This window comes from Penicilliopsis zonata, assembly GCF_001890105.1.
Source record: "Penicilliopsis zonata CBS 506.65 unplaced genomic scaffold ASPZOscaffold_4, whole genome shotgun sequence".
NCBI lineage: Eukaryota > Fungi > Ascomycota > Eurotiomycetes > Eurotiales > Aspergillaceae > Penicilliopsis > Penicilliopsis zonata.
In genome coordinates this window covers 1,195,727-1,214,918 of record NW_019208914.1, presented here as the reverse complement: position 1 = coordinate 1,214,918, position 19,192 = coordinate 1,195,727, and the positions used below count along the sequence as shown (strand labels likewise).

At 54.3% G+C, this 19,192-nt stretch overlaps 6 protein-coding genes across 6 annotated transcripts; 2 read left to right on the top strand and 4 right to left on the bottom strand.

The window, feature by feature from the left end:
- Positions 1–183: 183 nt before the first annotated feature.
- Positions 184–3,194, bottom strand: ASPZODRAFT_150741 (hypothetical protein; the record flags this gene model as incomplete). The annotated part of the gene is made up of 2 exons (XM_022725661.1): positions 184–1,396; positions 1,477–3,194. The coding sequence occupies 2 exons, from the start codon at positions 3,192–3,194 to the stop codon at positions 184–186; spliced, it is 2,931 nt and encodes a 976-aa protein (XP_022583044.1).
- A 2,063-nt stretch (positions 3,195–5,257) lies between these two features.
- On the bottom strand, positions 5,258–7,551 carry ASPZODRAFT_1616638 (hypothetical protein). The gene is made up of 3 exons (XM_022726533.1): positions 7,341–7,551; positions 7,077–7,284; positions 5,258–6,969 (listed from the first exon to the last, which is right to left on the bottom strand). Exons 2-3 carry the CDS (start codon positions 7,136–7,138, stop codon positions 5,295–5,297), a joined length of 1,737 nt encoding a protein of 578 aa, XP_022583043.1. The 5' UTR covers positions 7,139–7,284; positions 7,341–7,551; the 3' UTR covers positions 5,258–5,294.
- Positions 7,552–8,777: 1,226 nt separating this feature from the next.
- ASPZODRAFT_62129 (hypothetical protein) lies at positions 8,778–10,295 on the bottom strand (the record flags this gene model as incomplete). Its single annotated transcript, XM_022729052.1, has 2 exons — positions 8,778–10,143; positions 10,177–10,295. The coding sequence occupies 2 exons, from the start codon at positions 10,293–10,295 to the stop codon at positions 8,778–8,780; spliced, it is 1,485 nt and encodes a 494-aa protein (XP_022583042.1).
- A 777-nt stretch (positions 10,296–11,072) lies between these two features.
- On the top strand, positions 11,073–12,997 carry ASPZODRAFT_158219 (hypothetical protein; the record flags this gene model as incomplete). The annotated part of the gene is made up of 3 exons (XM_022726346.1): positions 11,073–11,326; positions 11,432–12,340; positions 12,749–12,997. The coding sequence occupies 3 exons, from the start codon at positions 11,073–11,075 to the stop codon at positions 12,759–12,761; spliced, it is 1,176 nt and encodes a 391-aa protein (XP_022583041.1). The 3' UTR covers positions 12,762–12,997.
- Positions 12,998–13,770: 773 nt separating this feature from the next.
- Positions 13,771–18,472, top strand: ASPZODRAFT_158217 (hypothetical protein). The gene is made up of 3 exons (XM_022726345.1): positions 13,771–14,123; positions 14,184–18,042; positions 18,095–18,472. Exons 1-3 carry the CDS (start codon positions 13,937–13,939, stop codon positions 18,384–18,386), a joined length of 4,338 nt encoding a protein of 1,445 aa, XP_022583040.1. The 5' UTR covers positions 13,771–13,936; the 3' UTR covers positions 18,387–18,472.
- A 204-nt stretch (positions 18,473–18,676) lies between these two features.
- On the bottom strand, positions 18,677–19,060 carry ASPZODRAFT_14659 (hypothetical protein; the record flags this gene model as incomplete). The annotated part of the gene is made up of 1 exon (XM_022725194.1): positions 18,677–19,060. A coding segment is annotated over one exon (384 nt), but the record flags the coding sequence as incomplete, so codon positions are not given.
- Between the last annotated feature and the right edge of the window lie 132 nt (positions 19,061–19,192).

The following is a 19,192-nucleotide window of genomic DNA, read 5'->3' as shown; positions in this document are numbered from 1 at the left end:
GAGGGGGGTCAGCAGTCAGCCATGATGTATGGTGGGCGGCCATGCATTGATGATGATGATAATGACCATGATATGATGATGATGATGATGATGATGATGATGATGATGATAATGATGATGATGATGGTGGTGAAGGTGGTGAAGGCGTGGTTGAAAACAAAAAAAAAGAGAGTATGTATCTTTTTAACCCATAAAGTCCATGTCTGCTTCAGGAGTCATGTTCGACGGGTCGGGGAGGCCCTGCTGACCCGACCAGTGCTGATTCATGTAAAGAGCCTGCTCTTGTTGCGCCTGCAGGGATGGAAACATGGCGTTTTGGTGGCTCAGCCCGCCAAGAGTGCCCATGTTGGGCAAGTTCATACCCCCGAGGGCGGCAGGGGGAAAAGTAGAGTACAGCGTAAAGTCGGTGCCCGCCTTGGGGTCCTGATAAGCCGCCTGCTCGTACATCTCCAACCCGTCCTCCGCCTTGTTGGAGTTGGGCGAATAAAGCATCAGGTTGCCCTGGCCCCCGGGGGACAGGCTGTGCACCTTGACCTGGTCATACGCGAGGGCGCGGGGTGCAGAGGTGTCATACGTGTAGCCGTTCATCCCCTTGGGGTCCACCGAGGGCGGGGTGAGGAGATGCATGTTCATGGCCGAGAACTCCTCGTCGAAGTTCTGGTTCTCCAGATGACTCCAATCAAAGTCAAAGTTCATGCTGTTGTTGTCAGTGGACGAGAGCGGCGAGTGGCTGTTAAACATCAGCGGCGGGGCCAGGTCCGCCAGGGAGGAGTCGAACGAGGCCCGGTGGATGTCCGAGGAAGGGACCAGTCCGTTGGGATCCCCCGCCTCGAGGGAGTTCTGGAATGTCTCAAAGTCCAGCGACGAGGGGAAGGAGTTCAGGTCAGGGACCGGGTTAAAGGGGCTAGGATTGTCCGGGAACAGTTGGAAGTCCGCACTGCTGGACGAGGTCTGGGTCGGAGGATCCGCAAATGAGAAAGGGGGGTTCTCCGGATAGCCTAATGGAGCCTCGAAGGGCGACGGGCTAGGTCCAGTGATGGGCGTTGACAGGCCCACCGAATTGGAGAGTGGGGTGGCAACGCTGGGAGTAGGGGTCGGCTGCATCGACAAGGAGGGTCTGCGGCCGCTGCTACCACTGGTGCTGCCCGGCTTGCCGTTGTTCTTGGAGCGAACGTAGACCCATCCATGAGCCTTCTCCATGTGCTGCTTGCAATTACTCTCTCTCTTGGACTGGTACGTGCACGGCGCGAAGCTGCAGCGGTACAGAGCTGGAGCCTTGGAGTGCTTGTCATTGATGTGGCGGTCTCGCTCCTTTTCGGTCGGCCAGCCGATGTCATAATACTTGCATCCCGGCTCGGAGCACTTCCAGGGGCGTGAGTGGGTTTTCTCATGTTTACTGCAGTGTGGTTCATTAGCCTAATTTTTTTTTTCCCCCATACTTGTGGAGGAAGGGGGGGGGGGGGGGGAACAACGTACGTGAGATCGCAAGGCCGCTTGAAGACTTTGTCGCAGTCCTTGCACTTCTGGTTGATATCCATGGGAGGGGCATTCTTCTTGCGACGGGCCATGGAACGCTCGACGCCTTCATCGAAAGGTTCTGCGCTCAAGGTCCGCTTGAAGGCGGGAATGGCGGTGGGGTCGTAGGGTTGTCCAGTGCGCAGGGAAATGGCCTGGCCGTCCTTGTGGACGACCAGTTCCGCGGGGCGTCCAGTCTCCGACATACCGCCCTCGAGGGTGATGAACTCCTTTTCCACGGGAGCTGGAGGGTCTGCTTTCTCTGGGATTTCAACCTTGTCAGCTTTCTCAGCTTGGTCAGCTTGGTCAGCTTTCTCGGCCTTTTCAGCTTTCTCAGCTTTCTCCGAGGCGGCACGATTGGCACGGGTTCTTTCACGCGCTTCGGAGATCATAGCTGCATACTGGCGAATCTGGGCGACAAGATCAAGGAAATAGCCGTTAGTGTAAGGTCTGTCTGCAGGTAGTCGCTGATCGCGTTCGCTGAGATGCGTGACCGTCGTGTGGATGCACTGGATCGTGAACTCGAAGAAGCGAATGTACGACGATCTAGAAGCAGAATATTGCTTCAAGAGAGAAGACCCAGAATGAGCAAGAAAAGAACAAGAAAAAGAAGAAGAGGAAGAAGAAAAGCAAGACTCCCCAACGCCGGTAGTTAGAAGAGAAGAAGGGGGGTTAAAAGAGGGACATACCGGTGCCAACCACAAAAGGGTCTTTTCTAGATCACGCAGGCAGCTGATTTCTTTATTGAGAATACGTTTGGGCAGGCTCTCCACCAGAGGGTGAAAGGGTTTGAGGCGTTCTTCCTGGAGAATGGGGAGGAGGATGTAGCGCTCGATCTTTTTGCAAGCGGCTAAAGGCAGTTGTCTTCTCTGGGACATCTGGGAGTCGAACTCGGAGATGGAGCTGGTGATGGCCGACTGGGTTTCGTGGGTGACGGAGGCACCCGCACGGGACTCGACGGAGATGCGCCCCTCTTTGACTGGTTCAAGCGGATCAGACACGGCTTTGGACTTTGTGGTGGAAACGACGAGAGACGATGGTAGTAGGGTGGAAGAAGGTGATATACCTTTGTCTTTGCCTGAGGTAGAGACGGCCTGGCTGCTAGCGATGGAGGAGCCTAGCCCGCTGTCCGAGGTGTGGGTGTGGGTTCGGGTCAATTTAGTGGAAGTATCCAAACGAGGGGATGCGGAACCGTGGCGCTGAAGATGGTCCTCTCCCATATCAACCTCGGAACCGGTCCGGGAAGTAAGAATATCCTTGGAGACGTTATTGTTGTCGTTGTCAACGTTGTCAACGTCGTCGTCATCAACAGGGCAGTCCGAGTCGTCGTTAAGATTCAAGCGGCCGAGGATATCGGCCATACGCTGTTCACCAAAAGCGATCGCCTCCAAGGTACGAGAGCAGGTAGGAGTACGACGAGGGAGCGACTGGATGTTAAGAATAGGGTCGTCGCGGTCGGCAGACTGTGGGGTAGTGGGTGAATGGAAGGTCTCTCCTTTCCTCAAGGGGATACTAGCCCGACCTGACGACGACGATGATGAAGCACAGGCAGGGGGAGGGGCAGAGGCAGAGGCAGCGATGGACTCCTCCTGGGTGTCCGTCGTCAGGGATGGGGGCTGTGCCTTTAATGGGCGACGGCGCGGGTGAAGCCGGTGTTGCTGGTCTTGAGGAGCAGCCATGGCGGGCAGAGCAGGAACAGGCCTAGCCATACAGGCGGGTTAGCAGGAAGGAACGGTGTACAACCACGGGCCCCGGATGGCCACGGTACCTGAGAACAAAAACGAACTGTGACTCACGTAGATGAGATGGAGGAGCAATCAGATGACGTAGGAAGGAGTCACAGCCACGAGGGTCTCCATGAATGATCAGTTTTTAAGGCCGTCCAGATGGAACGGAACAGGTATCCTCACCTTTTATCCAGACCTGACAGCGGTCACTGGATCTTTTGGGGCGGGGTTTCCAGAAAAGGATGATGAGTCTTTATATTCACTCGATAGATTTCGGTTCACAGGAAATGATGTCGAAGAGATGATAACGATAGGCAGCAATAAAAATGGCGATATATGGAATGATATAGATGGGATATATGCAAAGGAACAACGAGTGAATCTCTCCCAGGACAAATCTGCACCCCAGGCGACCGCTCAAGCTAGCCAGGTAGACGACCTAAGTAAGTACTAGGGAGGTAGTGAATTGAGGCCGATAAGCAGCTCGCGTTGAGGTCGGGCGGAGAGAGGGTAAACGAGGTCGGGGTTGACGGTGTGCAGCGGAGACTACCCACTCCAAACAGACCGGGCAGACGATATGATTCATACGAGTCACAGAGAGATGATTGAAGACGGACGACGGCAAAGGAATAAGGATAAAAAAAAAGGATGGGACGAGGGAGACGCTGGACAATGAGGCCAGAAATGCCTAGGCGGAGGCGCGCGGGCGACAGACGGGCGGTGCTTGGCTGAGGCGTCTTTGGGTGTCTGCCTGATAGACGAGCGGGGCTAGACTGGATCGGGAATGGTTTACGAACGGTTGTGGCGACAGTCAAAGTACAAAGAGGGACAAAGTAAGTACTGTATGAGTTAACTAACTAGTTACTGGTAGTTACTACCTAGTTACCAGTAAATTACCAGGTACCGTAGTACCTACTAGGTACCTACAGAGCATATGTTAGTATCCTCTGTACTACTCTGTACCTAGGATTGTTTATTTATTTACATCTGACCTTTACTGAATATTATGTACTCCAAGTCAATCAAAGGATTTTCATCTTAGTCATCTACCGGCTCCGACTGTCCGACTCTGACTGTCCGACCCAGCCTTCCATGGATCCTTTTCGCCCCCACCTATATTTAGCGGTATAAAGAGCCTCACTCAGACAAAGAACCGGGTACAGAGGGCGTTACAATACGAGATGTCCGTTCAATCTCCGTGGAATCAGCTGTACAGAGCGAGTAATTCATCCACGCCTTATCACCGTTGTCGACGTCATGGAAATGTCTCACCTGAGTTTACTAGTCGGTACGTAGGTACCTAGTAACTAACTACTAGGTAGGTAGAGACTACTCCGTACAATGAGCAACCAGTAGTTACCTGGTAAATTATAACTTGCTACTACCGTAGTAATCACCGGTACTTGGAGGGGCTCGTAAGTACTAGGGAGGAGTCAGGGACTGTACTACGGAGTACATATGGACTCCTAGTAGGACTAGGACTAGACTAGGGGCGGCACAGCTACTCCGTATTGAGACTCCGCCTCTTCCCCTCTGTAGAGCCACTGCTCAGCCCAGCCCTACGCATTCCGGCGGTCAGGACTAAGAATTAAGGGACTGAATTCGCACATAATTACCAGAATAGTCGATTAGTAGTATTTTCTACTATCACTCATAGACTGATATTAAGTAGTAACTATAGTTACTAGATCACTGTTAACTAACTACCCAGGTAGTTACCTAGAGTTAGTAGTATGTATGTATGCTGTAAGGCTACAATATTTCTACCTGAGGCTGAGCAGGTAGAAACATTACCAACCTTATTCTGTAGGCATCAACATTGACACTACGAGTACTACGAGTACTACGTAGTAGTACGTAGTATCTACTAGCCATTTCAATATCTAGAATGGACTCATACTATACTATATAATAGTATGATATCATCATCTATGAGTATAGTAAATAGTACCGGTACATACCTAGGTTATCTCTTATAGTGGATATAGTATGATATAGTATGTAGCTAGGTAACTACTAGTTATACTATCAATAATGAAGTCCACTAGTAGACTAACAGATCCTACCATCTCTAGCACGATACATGACCTGCACCGAGCGACGGTCGACAAACCGCGTCGCAGTATGACAGATCCGCGCCGCCCTGTCCGGCACGGCAGCCAGGGCCTCCTCCCGCCCCTCCACATACGCCGTCACGTCCCTCCCCATCTCGACGGACATCATCTCGACCGCCACCATGCTCGCAAAGGTTGAGTCCCAGATTCCTTCGCGGTGAGGCCAGGCGCGTAATGTGCGGATCGCCCGTGTGCGTAGTATTGGGTCTCGACATTTTGCGGCCACGAAATATAGACTGGGGATTATTCCGATATATAGTGAGAAACTTGGCCTTGTAGTAGTAGTAGTAGAAGAAGAAGAAGAAGAAGAAGAAGAAGAAGAAGAAGAAGAAGAAGAAGAAGAAGAAGAAGAAGAAGAAGAGGATAAAGCGGTAGTAGAAGAGGAGGTAAGAGAAGAAGAGGAGGAAGGAGAAGGAGAAGGAGAATCCTTTTCATCACCGAAGCTGTGCGCAATGTGATTGCTGAGGACGACCATCTGCTCAAATTCAGCAGTGTACTCGTCAAACACCATCTCGTCCCCCGCCAGACTAGTAGACAGCAAGACCGAGGTCTCAAGACACCATAAGCGGAGCACCTCGATACCGACGCGGTCGTGGCTGGTGAACGAGGCGTGTGAGCGGGCGACCAAAGCAGCAAGAGAGGTTTCGAACAGTTCTAGTCGCCGCTGGAACCGTGCAATCCGGGCTGCAAGAGTGGTGTATTGTATTCCCAGCTCCTGCGGGGATAGGAGCTTGATGGTCGATGTGAGCGGGTACAGACCGCCCATGAGCAAGTCGAACGTTCGGCGGGCATCAGCGACACCCAGGAAGGTGAACAGCGTAGCCGGTTCTTCTTCTTCTTCTTCTTGTTGTTCTTGTTCTTGTTCTTCCTTTCCCTCTTCTTGTTTCTCCTCCTCGTTCCGAAACAGACTCGACGCATTGTAACAAGATGCTTGCATCTGCAGGTGGGTAAACACGTCGGCCAGACAGCGACCCAGATCACCTTGGTGGTGTGGGCTGTCCGCCAGCAATAAGCCCGCGTCTCGCATGTCTTTTAGGATGAAAACCCCCCCGCGCAGATGAGACAGGGCCCGTTGGTATTTCCCACACAGCAACTCGGTCAGGATGAAGAGGAGGCAGCACATGAGGGTGACTTCGCGGAGTTTCGGGTCGCGGGAGGTGCGGCGACCGCTCAGACAGGCGACGGCACGGTTGAACTGCTCCAAGGCGAAGCAGTGGTGGTGGCTCTGGGGATCCTCCATGCAGAGCGGCATGCCGTGGGCCTCGTAGTCCTCGTGTAAGGCGCTCAGACCGACGGCCGCATGGAAGATGGCCGGGTCGGCGTGGCCCATCCGCTGGAAATGCTGCTGCCACAGCGGGGAGGGGAAGAAGCCCACCATGGCGGGCATGGTGCGGTGGTGGAAGAAGGCAAAGCACCGCCGCTCGTCACTGGTGATTCCCGCCGGTAAGGCAGTCATCATGGTGGACAACGAGACGGACAGGGTGGGCGAGCAGCGGCTCTTGCGTCCTCCGCCCGGCGGCAGACGGTGCAGATCGTAGCCATCGCAGACTCGCCCGCTCGAGGCACAGTTTCGACACGCGCGGGGGGTCTCGTCGCATTTGATATGTCTCAGTCTAAACGCAGGAAACGAAGGGAAAACACAAGAGAAAGCATTTAGAAGCCACACACGATGAGACAAAGGGGGGTTGAGGATGCTTTGTAGCTAAGAGGGAGTACCCACCGACAGGTCCGGCATCCCGCCCTGGAGCGAGTGTGTGTGACTCTCCGCCTCTGATTCTGCATATCTTCTTCTCTTTCCTCTCTCTCCCTCTCTCCCTCTCTCTGTCTCTCTTTTATTCGTTCTGGCAGGTTGGATGTCGTACTACAGCTTGGCTTGATGACGCCCGAGGCTACTTAGACACGTTCCCTGAAGAACAGCCACCCTATAACTGCTAGGTACGAGTAATTAACTAGGAGTTGGTTATGGAGTCTCAGTCTAACTAACTAAGCACTCGGCGACTTTTACGTCACCCCCCAGTCCCATGCTGCGCCTCGTCCCATGCCCTGAGGATAACGAGTGCCGGTCACTAATCAACGTGCAACTCTGTGCATACGGGGGGGTTTTTTTTTGGCGCCGTTCCGCTGGGGGGCTGAACCAGCACATCCATAGGGCAGAGCGATCATCTCCACCAGCATGTCGGCAGTCAACAGCGAGTCATTGATTGGATTGACTCTGCAGGAGCAGTAAGAATTACTTGTGTAGAACCGGTTCTCGTTCAGCTATGCAGTACGGAGGGATAGTCCTGGCAGTAGGCGACGCACTCTGGTAGCGGAGTTCACTGAGAGTCGGGGGAGAACAAGAATACTAGTACTACGGACTCACGGAGTATGTCAAATCGTGGGAAACAGTAGCGTGCTGTTCACCAGAGCCAAGTCAATGTGCAGACCCCAGCATACTCCGTACTAGTCGGCACTACTCGTAGTATCCATTGGTGGAGGCAATCGAAGACTCCATGGTTACTACCTCGTAGTACTCCGTACGGAGTAGTACTTCTGAGAGGTAGAGCAATGTGTCAGATTGAGAAATCAAGACTATAAACCATCAGCCGTGGCATGGACCTTGGCAACATCAGTAGCATAGCATTCCTCAAGCAGGGAGACTCATCAAGAACTGGTGTAAGAACTGGTGTCGTCTTGTTGCAATTCCAAATTAATGTTTTGGGGGCGGAAAATAGAAATATTAACAAGTCCCGTGATTGGAGACGGAGCATAGTTGACGCGCCCGCCAGACCCTGACCTTTCCCAATCTGGTAATCAAGTTGCGGCCCGTCTTCTTGCCGAATCGGACATGGTTACCTAATCGGGCTGGAATGATACATGGTAATAAGTCAGAAAGTCTCGCTTCACTTGATTCTGATAGTTATTAGTTAGTTACGGAGTAGCTACTAACTAATAATAAAGGTCTTGACAAACTTCAGCTACGGAGTAGTTCAGACGGACGGTTTCCTGTAGAAATTAAATTTACGAAGTATGGACTACGGAGTAGGCAGTAGACAAGACACGCTTATTACTATTCATAGACTCTGTGTAGAATCAGGTTTGGTTCCACTGTGACCCAGACTCTTGGAAATTTAGAACTGAAGCTGTAGAAGATAATGCTGTAGCCTAATCAATCCAGCTAGTTAATTAGATAGAGAACTAGTCAAGTTACTAGTTCATGTGGGAATTAGTAAACAGTACCTGAACCACTGGTAGCTTCTGGAATAATTAATCCGAAGAAGCCGTATTAAAGCTATATTGAGGATGGCAGGATCAGCTACTAGTAATGGAATTGTGAGGCATTGGTGAGGCATTATTATTATAATCGAGTAGATGAACCTAAGAATACTATCAAATCCATTCTATAGCTAGTCGTCAGATCTAACTACAAAAATAGCTGTAGTCAAAGGGTATCTCCCTTGGCATATTTCCATTGAACAAGAAGACCAACCATCGCCACAAACTGTACAGCAACACAGATCGTAAACGCCACTCCGACGCCCACCCCCTCGATCAGGGGCATGATGAAGCTTGTCCCCGCCGCGGCGAACAGACATCGTGCCAGGTTCAGACTCGCACAGGCTGCCGCGCTCTTGTCCGGGAAGATATCCACTAGATAGGTCATGATGAGTGACTGCATGGACACCGCCGTCCAGCCGGTGATAAACGTCGACACAATGGGGACGGCGATATGCACTTTCTGCGGATACTGGATCGTCCAGCCGAAGAGTAGGATCGAGAGGCATTGTAGCAGAGCGAAAATGGGTACGAGGCGAAGGCGGGCTTGTTCCAGAGGGAAAGCTTCCTCTCCTTTTCGACGAGCTTGCGAAAGATGGACGTCGAGTGAAGCCTCATGTTGCGTCTTGACGCGACGGTACTCGGCGTCTAGGATCTTCCCTGCCACCAGCGTTCCGACCATGGATCCTACCCCGTTGGCAATAAAGGTTAGGCCGATCCGGATCTCTGATAGATGATAGTGACTCTTGAAAAGCGAGGACATGGCAGTGATGCTCATCTGCCAGACAGCATAGTACACCGCGAGAAAGAAGATGATCGGAGCGGCGTGGCGGCTGAGAAGAACATGAAGCGGACCCAGAAGATCAACGGCCGTATTATTTTCTAGGGCATGACCACCATTCCGTGACTTCTGCCACTGGATGCTACTTGTGTTCTGGTAGATTGTCAGCGGATACCGCGCCAACAGATTGCTCGATGGAGTCCGGCTTCCATTTGCGACCATGGACCGCAGTGTCTCCGGTAGCAGGAGGAGAAGAAGACAGAGAAAGACCCCGCTGTAAACCGCCAGACACCAGAAGATCGTTCTCCATCCCCAGGATCCAGCAATCGCACCGCCAATCACCGGTCCCACCGCCACGGGGACAAGCAGACCCGCCTGGAAAACACCCATGTAGCCTCCTCGTTCGGCACGGGTGGTGATGTCACCTATGACCCCGGCGCCGATTGCAATGGTACTAGCACTGCCGGTGCTTTGAAGACATCGCAAAACAACCAGCGTGGCGTAGTTCTTGCTTTCTGCGAGGCCAATGCACGCACCGAGGAAGACCACAAATGTGCACAGATATGCTGTCCGACGCCCTCTGACGTCCGAGACCGGGCCCCAGAGACTGGGTGCCAGACCCTGCAAGATCAGGTAAGATGTCACAGTCAGGTTGACCAACTCCAGGGAGACATGGAGGTCGTTTGCGATGGTGGGCAAGGCGGGGAAATAGATATTAGATGCGAATCCAGAGACGGTGGGAGAGTCAGCACTACCACCGATTCAGTGGAAAGGCCATTGTCACTCACAGGTTGCAGCAGTCGAAACAACGATCACAATTAACCATTTCTGTTTTTTGTCAAATATGCTGTATGGCGCAGCTGTTGCTGCTTCAACGGGGGCTGTAGTGGTTTCAGCAGACATAACGTATTAATAGTTTCTATTAGATAAGCACTGAAGCAGAATAACTCCTCGGTCTTCTGGAAAGTCGAGATAAATAAAGACACACTGTCGGAGAATGTGGCAAGTAAATATATGGATTGGCGTCGGATTTGAGGTAAGAGTTTCCTCAACTCCGTAACGAAAATTCGGATAGGTTCAAGGCCATCTCGTCAATCTGGCCATTCGTTCAATTATCTCATATTCCACTGCCCAGACCACCCTGTCTAACGTATTTGGTGACAAGTCTGCTACCATGGGTAGCGCTTTGGAGCAGATCTTGAGGGCACGAGGTATCAAAACCGTGGTTATTGTCCGTGACGCGAGTGGCATCACCCTGTCTTCCAGTCGGCCATGCTGATCACAACGACAGTCCGGGATGAGGCTTTCGGCAGTCGTTATGTCCACGACATACCGGCTCTTCGATCTCGATTACCAGGTGTTTGTGACCACAGAGAATGTACTGGAGTTGCCCGTCGACCAGACAGCAATTTTCTCCCATGTGATGCTCGGTCTGCTCCCCCTGGAGGTGGGTTTGAAGTTGGCTTCCATCGAAACGGCTCTTCAGGGTTAGAATCATCGTAGCAGGGAGCAAAAACCACTTTCCTTGTAATAGTGAAGAATCTCGGAGTTGAAGCTCAGCAGCAGCAGCACTCCTTCAAGTCCGAAATTCCTTACATAAGCGCATCTTACATAAGCATTGTTATGGACGACCCTTCGTCTCAGTATGAAGACCATCTTCTGTCCTTCACAACCGACCAGATGCGAACGTCACGGTACTCTACCTCGAGGCAAAAGGCTTGCCAGCAGTGCTGCAGTTCCAAAGTGAGATGTGATCGAAGAGTTGCCAGTGGACGTTGTACGAGATGTACGCAAAAGGGGCTGCTTTGTACTCGTCCCCAGACAGAGCCGAAAAGGACAGCGCCAAGGACGAATCTGGGCAAAGATACACAGGCAGGGCAGCTTTCCAGTCCGTTTTCAGGTCTAGATTCATCATTCGCCACCCCTGAGAATGGGTTGCCACCCCTGAGTGGGCAAGGTGACCGGCTGCATACCCCGAGCACCACTCCATCGAGAACCCGCCCGTTGGAGGAAGAGGGAAGGGGTGAATTGTCTAGTAGGTTGGATGCTATTGATTTCTCGGATCTTGATTTGGTGTGTCCTATAAATGCCGATGATATCCAGAACCGCTGGCTTCAGGCATTTATTCCTGTTCCCGGGCAGACCGTCAAGAAATACCCTCCCGGGGTGAGTGCCTTCATCTACAATATGTTGAAATCGTACGCGAGCGTGGCCGTCGGGGGACGGGGAGTTCTACCGTTTATCCATTCCAAACAGATGGTGACCCAGCCGGTTGGATCGCCGCTGACTACCTGCTTGAGCTTGGTTCGGATCTGTTCCAACCCACCCGTACCGGGCAGCCAAGACGTTGCTGCTAGTATTATCCGACGCGAGATGCAGAGTGTGTACGACCTACAGGACCGGTATCACGCCGAGGCCCTCTTTGCCGCCTTCCAGGCGTACCTAGTCTACACCCTAGTACTCTTCTTCCAGCTGAACCAGTTCTTCAAAGACCACTTCCGCAGCATCATGACCAAGCTACAGGAGCTGGCTTGTGCATCAGCCCGGCAGGGACTTGTATGTGCAGCAGATCAACACCGGGCCCGACCGAGGTGGGAGGAGTGGATCGTTGCCGAAGCGAAACGGCGAACCTTGTTTGTGATGTATTTGTTCGACAGCATCCTCACCACTCAGGAGGGGCTGCCGACTTTTCTCGGCACCGAACTGACGGGCTTGCCCGCTCCGGCTAATAAACTTCTTTGGCAGGCAGACACCCGTTATGGATGGGAGAAGGAGTACAATATCCACCTGGTGGGGTGGATGGAGGGCAGTCTCACCATTGACGAACTGTGGCCTCTCCCTCCGAATCTAGACGGCGTAGATGTTGCCAGGAGGCGGCAGAGGGTGGATCGCTGGTTGGAAAACCTGGATGAGTACGGAACCATGCTATATGCAATCATGAGTTGTACGCATGGCCATTACTGGTATTTCTCTTCCTTCGTTTCATTCAATGCTTTGTATGCTAACATGATACCCTGGAGCTAGAACCTATGTTTAATACTCAATAATGAACATATCTCATACTGGAAGGTAGATCCTCCCCCTTATAGGTAAGGCATCTAGCTGATTTTAGACTTCAGAGCTCTCAACTCTATCTCTATCTATGAAACAGTCTATGCATTCTCTTGTCTCACAAACCGAAGACCTTCAATCTCTGTTCGATGGGAACAAAGGTCTTCTCCTTCAAGGGCGCCCCCGTCGGCTGTCCGAAGACCAGCTGTGCCCTCAGCGTCCACGACTCGGGGATAGACCATGTCTCGTGCACGCGGCGGGTGAAGGTGTCGCTGAAGTTGTAATGCTGCAGGTTACACCCGAAGCCTTCCTGATTGAAAGCAGTCCATACTACTCTGTTAGTACTGTATTGAACATTATGAGTACTAATATTCTTTTATATTTACTTACCAACATACTGGTGCATTCCGCTCGAATGCTCAGACCCTATCGCACGTCAGAATATACCGTCTGTATGCCTAGTACTGGCTGGCTCATATGAACGTACATTCTTTGACCATATGCTGAATACCCGGGTTCTTGCCCTTGAGGGTATCCAGAGCACTTTGATCTTCAAACCACAACACCTAAGACAGTCAGCATTTAGTTTCGGTCTGGTAGCTGATAAAGAGCTGCTTAGAAGAACATACAGATCCATACGCCCCTCTGAATCCCGCAATCTTCGGCGCAAAGCTATTGTACGCCCCCGGCAACTCCGCCTTCACGGCCTCGTCGCCAATGTCCCAGAGTTTGCGGTGGTCATCGTGCAGAAGCACTACCGCCCGCGCCGACTGCACGTTGAACGAACTGGGCGTGTTCGCCAGGGCCTGGGAGACGATCTCCACGATCTGCTCGTCGGGGATGGGGCTAGTGTTGGCCAGGCCGTACACAGAGCGACGAGCAGCAAAGGCAGCGATGAGAGCAGACGACATGATACTTTATCTCTTCTTCCTCTTTCTTGGATTCTTGCAGTTTGTTTCTTCTATCCAGTAATAATTGGTAGTACTACAGTACCAAGGTAGTAGGTATTGTACTCCGTATGAGGCCACATTTATAACCCCCACTATCAGTCGATCAGGAAGCACGTCATTTTAGTTAGTTCAGCACAAGGCTGGACTATCATCCTTTATCTTAGGAATCTTCTAACCAGCGACCAGGCTCAATAATACTTGAATAATACACTGACTGATACAGTATTGTTGATGTCGGCCGATCAACCCCGACACCGGCTCTGACTAAGACATGAGTAAGCATACTTACTAAGCAATGATTACTAAATGCTTAGTAACCGCTTCTGACGTCTGCCTCGGCTCGGCAGAATCAGGCGGAGAGTCACGAGTTCGGCTTCCTTCCTCCAGAGGGTCTCACGAGCAACGGCGATTCTATTCCCGAGTCTCTCTCACCGAGTCTTTTGCGTGGTTCTCTCTGTGTATATATATTCTTTTCTCTGTATTGATGGCCTAGAACTCGTGGATTGGTTTCTACCCTACGACTTATCCCCCACGCGGTCCGTGATGGACCTCTCGTCCCCCGCCGGCCAGTCCTCCTCCGGACAGCTCTCACGACGTCCCAGGCGTAGCCCCCGGCGACGTCTGCAGAACCGCCCACCGCTGTCGGCGCGGTTAGTGATTGATCCTCAGCTGCGAGGGAAGGTCGGGTTGCTGTCGGAGGATCTTGCGAGCGATTTGTTCCAGGACAATGGTAGGACTGCTCCCCCGAGATGAGTGTTCTTTTCTAAAGAGTGGTTACTAACAGACGAAGACCGTACTGGACAAAACACGCTCTACGTCGCCATCTCCCCCTTGACCCCCGTCTATACGGGCGTGGAAGAGCATTCTTGGACGGTCGTTCCCGTCCAGGTCACGCCGTCGGCCTCCCGAACGAACGCCGTGCCGAATTCGACCGTGCTGTTCCCCGACGCCGCGGACGCGTTACAGCCCTTTGTACAGGCGCTTGCCCGCCTTGATCCCACCAAGCATGCGACCCCGCTGCAACGTGCCTTTGAGATTAGGGTGCTCGATGTCGTTCCCTTACACCTGGAGACGGTTTACGTGACCGTGGAGCGCCATCTGCTGCGTAACCACGATGACATCCAGAACCGTTTCGGCGGCGGGTTCCGCACTACCAGCCTGCAGGTCCCCAACGGGCTGTGGGCAAAGGCTGGGGGCAAGGGGGTAGCGGCAGCGGCGATTGATACGAAACGGGCGAGCAAGAGGGACGTCGCTGAAACCGAGGACCGGTTGAGGGCGGCCATCCGGGAGGCCCTGGGCGCGCAGTTGATCGTCCATGCTGGAGATGTCCTGCCTCTGCCCTTGCCCCCGCATCCGATCACCTATGCACCCCCGCCGCCTGCGCGCGTCTCCTTCTGCGAGCCCGTCTCGCAAGGTCTGCTGGCGCCCACCACCCAGATAGTGCTGCTCCAGGCCCGCGCCTCGACGAAGAACGGCAGCAAGAGCAGCAGCTTGGCGCAGAAGAGCAGCAGTCTCCCCGCTGGCTCGGCTCTGTTGAAGCAGGTTGCCGAGGATGAGGCCGACGACACCGCCAACGAGCAGTTCTACTCCGCCGCCGAGGACAAGGCCACTGAGAGCGGTACTGAGATGGAGAGCTCGTCCGCCCCGGACGACACGGAGACCGAGGACGACTCCACTGGTGGCCATTCTAGCGACGCCTCGGATGATTCTCTCGAGGATATGATCTCGCTTGCCGCTCCGGAGCTGCCGCAACCGCCCTCGGGGATCATGTCGGCCGCAACTGCTGCCACCCCCCGGCCGGGAGGAGTCTTGGTTGGTGGCCGGCGGCTGGATGGCGGCACGCAAACTCCCGGATCAGTGGCGTCTAACTTCACGGCAACCACGATGCGACCCGGGGGGCGCGGCGGCGGCGGCGGCGGCGGCGGCGGCGGGAAGGTCTTCAAGACCGAGAGCCTTCTGCAGCCTATTCCCAACGAGATTCTGCACCCCCGGCCACGAGAAGACGATGACCTTGACTCCTTCATCTTCGTCGACATTAGCACACTGGCCAAGGTCGGCTGTTTCTCGGGTGATTGGGTGCGCATTGAAGCCACAGAAGAGCCCCAGGTGAACAACATGTTCGCCTCGTTGAATATGAGCAGATTCAACAACGAGTACGAAGAAGATCCGGGCGACTGGCGGCCCGTCAAGATCTACGGGTTGCCCGGATTACCTTCCCCGAATAAACCGCGATATTCAATCAACCCTCAGTCGGCCGACCGGCGCTCAAGTATCTCGCAGCTGCGTCCCTCGCAGCGGTTGACCCCTTCCGTGTACGTGCCGCCTCTCCTGCTCAACAACCTTGAGAACACAAAGTATCTGCGTATCTCGCCCATGACCTTCCCCACGGCCCCCGCCGGCGGCGCCGGCCTCTCCAACAAGCCAGGTCTTCTGCAGCAGATGCGCACAAGTGCCGTTCGCACTCCGCCGCTGGCCAAAGAGGTTACTTTACTCAAGATTTCTACCCCGCTGTCCATGGACCGCGTCCTCCAGCCGGCCTTGTTTGCGGGGCTGAAACAGTACTTTGAATCGCGGCACCGTATCCTCAAAAGTGGCGACCTGGTGGGTATCAGTGTCGACGAGAATCTCGGCCGCGCGGTCTTCTCGACCGATGGCGCCAATGACGACGACTTGACGATTCGTCTCGCTCAAAGGGCCGGACCCCGAAAGGTCGGCGTCGCCTGGTTCCGCGTCGGACACGTTGCCCCCACGAGTCTTGACGAACCGGACGAGCCGTCTCTCGATGAGCAGTGGGGCGGTGTTGCGGTGATCGACTCGGCGACGACCCGCATGGTCCAAGCGGGCAGCGAGATCAGCCGCATTCCCGGCACGCTGGACAACGGCTGGGAGTACTGGCTAGGCGTACGGGCGCTTCCCAAACCGATCGGCGAGGTGTCCTCATCCCCGCATATGCACGGACTGGTCACCGACGCCCTGCCGCCGGCCTTTGTCTCGCCGTTGCAGAGCCGCCTGCGTGAGCTGATGCGGGTCGCGACCAGTCCCCGGGCAATTCAGCTGGGCATGAAGCCGCTAGTCATCCTACTGCAGTCGCAGCAGCGGCATATCGGCAAGGCAACGGTGGCCATGCGCGCCGCGGCGGATATCGGCCTGCACACGTTTTCAATCGACGCCTACGAGATCCTAACCGAGGGTGCAGCCGCCAACGGGGGCGATGTCAAGACCGAGGCCTACCTCAAGGCCCGCGCGGAGCGCGCCCTGGGCCACTGCGGTTCCTCCTGCACCGCCCTACTGCTCCGGCACATCGATGTGCTGACCGCAGACCGGATCGTCACCGCGCTGGTCGAGATCGTCGCCGACGCGCGAGTCGTCATCGCGACCACCACGGATGTCGAGCAGATCCCCGAGGGCATTCGCAGCCTTTTCACGCATGAGTTCGAGATGTCCGCCCCGGAGGAGAAAGAGCGCGAGGGTATCCTCCGCAACGCGGTCGCGGAACGCGGCATCCGTCTGTCGCCAGACGTCGACCTAGCCACCGTTGCCATGAAGACCGCGGCGCTCGTCGCGGGCGACCTGGTCGACGTGGTTGAACGGGCATTGACAGCACGGGTCGATCGGTTGGAGAAACTTGCCAGCTCCAACACGTCGCTCTCGTCATCCGGGGCCAAGGTGACCACTCGCGATATCCTTGTGTCTGGCGGCGATGGGAAGGGAGTGACCAGAGCGGACTTTGACAGCGCCGTCGACGCCGCGCGCAAGAACTTTGCCGACGCGATTGGAGCACCCAAGATTCCCAACGTGAGCTGGGCGGACGTGGGCGGCCTGACGAACGTCAAGGATGCGCTGGTGGAGACGATCCAGCTGCCGCTGGAGCGACCCGAGCTGTTTGCGCGCGGCATGAAGAAACGCAGTGGAATTCTGTTCTACGGACCGCCGGGGACGGGCAAGACGCTGCTGGCCAAGGCGATCGCAACCGAGTTCTCTCTCAACTTCTTCTCAGTCAAGGGGCCCGAGCTGCTGAACATGTACATCGGTGAGTCGGAGGCAAACGTGCGGCGCGTGTTCCAGCGGGCCCGGGATGCACGGCCGTGCGTCGTCTTCTTCGACGAGCTGGACTCGGTGGCGCCCAAACGCGGTAACCAGGGCGACAGCGGCGGAGTGATGGACCGCATCGTCAGCCAGCTCCTTGCCGAACTGGACGGGATGAACGGCGGCGAGGAGAATGGCGGCGGCGTTTTCGTCATCGGCGCGACAAACAGGCCCGACCTGCTGGACACAGCGCTGCTCCGACCCGGCCGCTTCGACAAGATGCTCTACCTGGGTGTCTCGGACACACACGCCAAACAGGCCACCATCCTACAAGCGCTGACCCGCAAGTTCACCCTGGATGCCACGGTAGACCTGCACCGTGTCGCGGACCGGTTGCCCCTCACCTACACGGGCGCGGACCTGTATGCGCTCTGCTCCGATGCCATGCTAAAAGCCATCACTCGCAAGGCCACGGCTGTCGATAAGAAGATCGCCCAGCTGCCCGGCGAGAAGGTCAGCACGGCCTACTTCTTCGACCATCTCGCTACCCCGGACGACGTGGCGGTTACCGTCACGGAGGAGGATTTTGCTCATGCGCAGGACGAGCTTGTTCCTAGCGTTAGGTATGTTCCTCTAATATACATTATATCTTGGATTTTACTGACAAAATAACAGTGCCAAAGAGCTAGAACACTTTGAACGCATTCGACGCTCCTTCGAATCAACAGACCAGACGCAGACGCAGACGCAGCAGCCACCACAGACGATCGGGGAAGCAATCAGTGCACTTACGATGGGAGCAGCAGGAGCAGTAGATGGACCCGTCAGTGAACGGAAAGGGAAGCAAGTCAACGGCAAGTCCAGGGAGAAATCCGTCAAGAAGGGCAAAGAGATGGATGCAGGCGAGGAAGACGTCGACGCAGATGTCGAGGACGATTATATCGTGCGGACCGATCATTTGAAGTAGATTTGTATCATGATTGAACTACCGAGTACATTTATGTAATAACTTTCTTGTCAAACTAGGTAGTAAGTACAAAATATATAATGGCCATTAATTCGTTCCTGCTTTCTCTAGATATATATATACGTTTAGGGTGGAAACATAAGGACTGGACATAATGTTGATTACTTCCAGAGGGACCTTGCATAAAATAAATAGTATTGACATTAAAATTCCATTAAATATATACTGCCACCATTCTTACGGTCTGTTTATATTCTATTTAACTCCACAGTTCAGGCAGGACAGTCGGTTTAGACGAAGAAAACGGCGAAAAGACTCAGAGCGACGCCGAAAATGCTGGTCGCGAAAGAAGAGGTAGAGAATGTGGCGGCCGCGCCGGTATACACGGGAGTCTCGGCGCTGCTGGTGGAAGAAACCACAACGCGACTGGGGCCGCTGGAAACAGCGGAGGTCGACGAGTTCTTGTACATGTAGGAAGCGACGGTTGTCGTCATGGCCGAAGCGGTGGAGGTGGTGGTCGAGAAGCCAACAGCGGCGACACCAGAGGGCATGGAAACGCCGGTGGCAACTTCGATGGGAAGGACGGTGTAGACCGTTGTGGATCCCTCGGACGAGCCAGACTCGGAGCCGCTGCCGGACGAGCCGCTGCTAGAGGAGCTCGAAGATCCAGACGAGCTAGAAGATCCCGAGGATCCCGAGGATCCCGAGGATCCAGAGGAGCCAGAGGAGCCAGAGGAGCCAGAGGAGCCAGAGGAGCCAGAGGAGCCAGAGGAGCCAGAGGAGCCAGAGGAGCCAGAGGAGCCAGA

What these genes read in the sequence shown, in the direction of transcription:
- ASPZODRAFT_158217 (XM_022726345.1), top strand. Translation starts at nt 13,937, where the DNA reads ATGGACCTCTCGTCCCCCGCCGGCCAGTCCTCCTCCGGACAGCTCTCA. An exon ending in CGATTTGTTCCAGGACAATG is followed by an intron (nt 14,124 to 14,183) that starts GTAGGACTGCTC and finishes TAACAGACGAAG; the next exon opens with ACCGTACTGGACAAAACACG. An exon ending in GAGCTTGTTCCTAGCGTTAG is followed by an intron (nt 18,043 to 18,094) that starts GTATGTTCCTCT and finishes ACAAAATAACAG; the next exon opens with TGCCAAAGAGCTAGAACACT.
- ASPZODRAFT_1616638 (XM_022726533.1), bottom strand. Translation starts at nt 7,138, where the DNA reads ATGCAGAATCAGAGGCGGAGAGTCACACACACTCGCTCCAGGGCGGGA. An exon ending in GCGGGATGCCGGACCTGTCG is followed by an intron (nt 6,970 to 7,076) that starts GTGGGTACTCCC and finishes TCCTGCGTTTAG; the next exon opens with ACTGAGACATATCAAATGCG.